Source organism: Penaeus monodon, chromosome 19, assembly GCF_015228065.2.
Source record: "Penaeus monodon isolate SGIC_2016 chromosome 19, NSTDA_Pmon_1, whole genome shotgun sequence".
Lineage (NCBI taxonomy): Eukaryota > Metazoa > Arthropoda > Malacostraca > Decapoda > Penaeidae > Penaeus > Penaeus monodon.
Window position 1 is genome coordinate 1,961,540 of NC_051404.1, and position 1,136 is coordinate 1,962,675.

At 40.1% G+C, this 1,136-nt stretch overlaps 1 protein-coding gene across 1 annotated transcript in view; it reads left to right on the top strand.

Annotated features, from left to right (window-relative positions):
- LOC119584960 (zinc finger protein interacting with ribonucleoprotein K-like) overlaps positions 1-1,130 on the top strand; it is a gene marked incomplete at its 5' end in the record, with an annotated part of 3,465 nt that extends 2,335 nt beyond the window's left edge. The window contains 2 exon segments of the mRNA XM_037933557.1: positions 4-249; positions 384-1,130. Of these exon segments, the coding sequence (XP_037789485.1) occupies positions 4-249; positions 384-935 (798 nt within the window).
- Between the last annotated feature and the right edge of the window lie 6 nt (positions 1,131-1,136).

Sequence of the window (1,136 nt, forward strand, 5' to 3'; positions counted from 1 at the left end):
CAGTGTATCCACTGCAGTAAAGCATTTTATGAATTATGCGACTTAAAGAAGCATGCCAAGCGTCACCTGAAACGTGTGAAGAAATCCAACAGAAGTCTAGCTGCTAATAAAACGGGAGAGAATGCTAGTAACTCTACTACTCAGGTGGTGACTGGTATGAATTCACTTAACTTGATGGTCCTCACAGAGTCTCTGCTCTTTAGTGAGCCCCAACCACTGCTTGAAACATCAGCGTCTAGAGTAACGGAGGTAACTATTATCACTGATTTGACATGTAGTGTACAAAGAATTATGAAATTTTGCTGAAAAATTAGTAGTGATATATTAGCTTATATACCTGATTGAACCATTGCAGTACTTTATGTATTAAATGTGTTTTGCAGATACTTCTGCCAGATGGGAAATTAGGGACACCTAAAGAAGTCACAGCAGAGCCACTTTTGGCTTCAGAGGTTATAGAAGCTGATCCACCAAATCTGCAGCAGTCATCAATGGAATTGTCTAAAATTTCAAACATGCTACAGCCAGGAGAGGAAGTTCTGACACCATCACCATTATTACCTGCTACACCAGTCTTATCTGCAGAAAATGTAGAAGCTATCTCTGTGCTGGCCGACACAGCTGTCCTGCAACCACCCGAAACGAAGACCGTTATCACCACACCCATTGACCCTTCCAGAGTCTTGCAGCCAACAGACATAGGTGTTGAGGAGGAACTCCCCAGACCTGAAAATAGAAATGTAAGTCTAGAAGTACAGGAGGCATCCCAGTGTAGTTCTAGTACTGATGGCCCCACTATGGTTGTGCTTTCATCCGTAGGTGCTTCTTCTGAGTACCTACCTGTTGCTGAACAAGAAACTCACACTGGGAATTCTGACATTGATGGGGCCAGACATCAACAAGGTGAGAGGATCCTTAGCCATGCTACTTGGTAATCTGATCTTTTATTTTGTGTATTAGGATACTGTGTGTTTTGGAGAAGTGGTGATAGGAAATATTTATTTGCAGTTTTTGTTTTTTGTTTTTTCAATTCCAAAACTTATTTCAATATTACCTAAATAACTGACATTCACTGAAATATTCAGTTTACTATAAACTCTATATTTACTACCAAAAATTCTGTGTACTATAAGCTC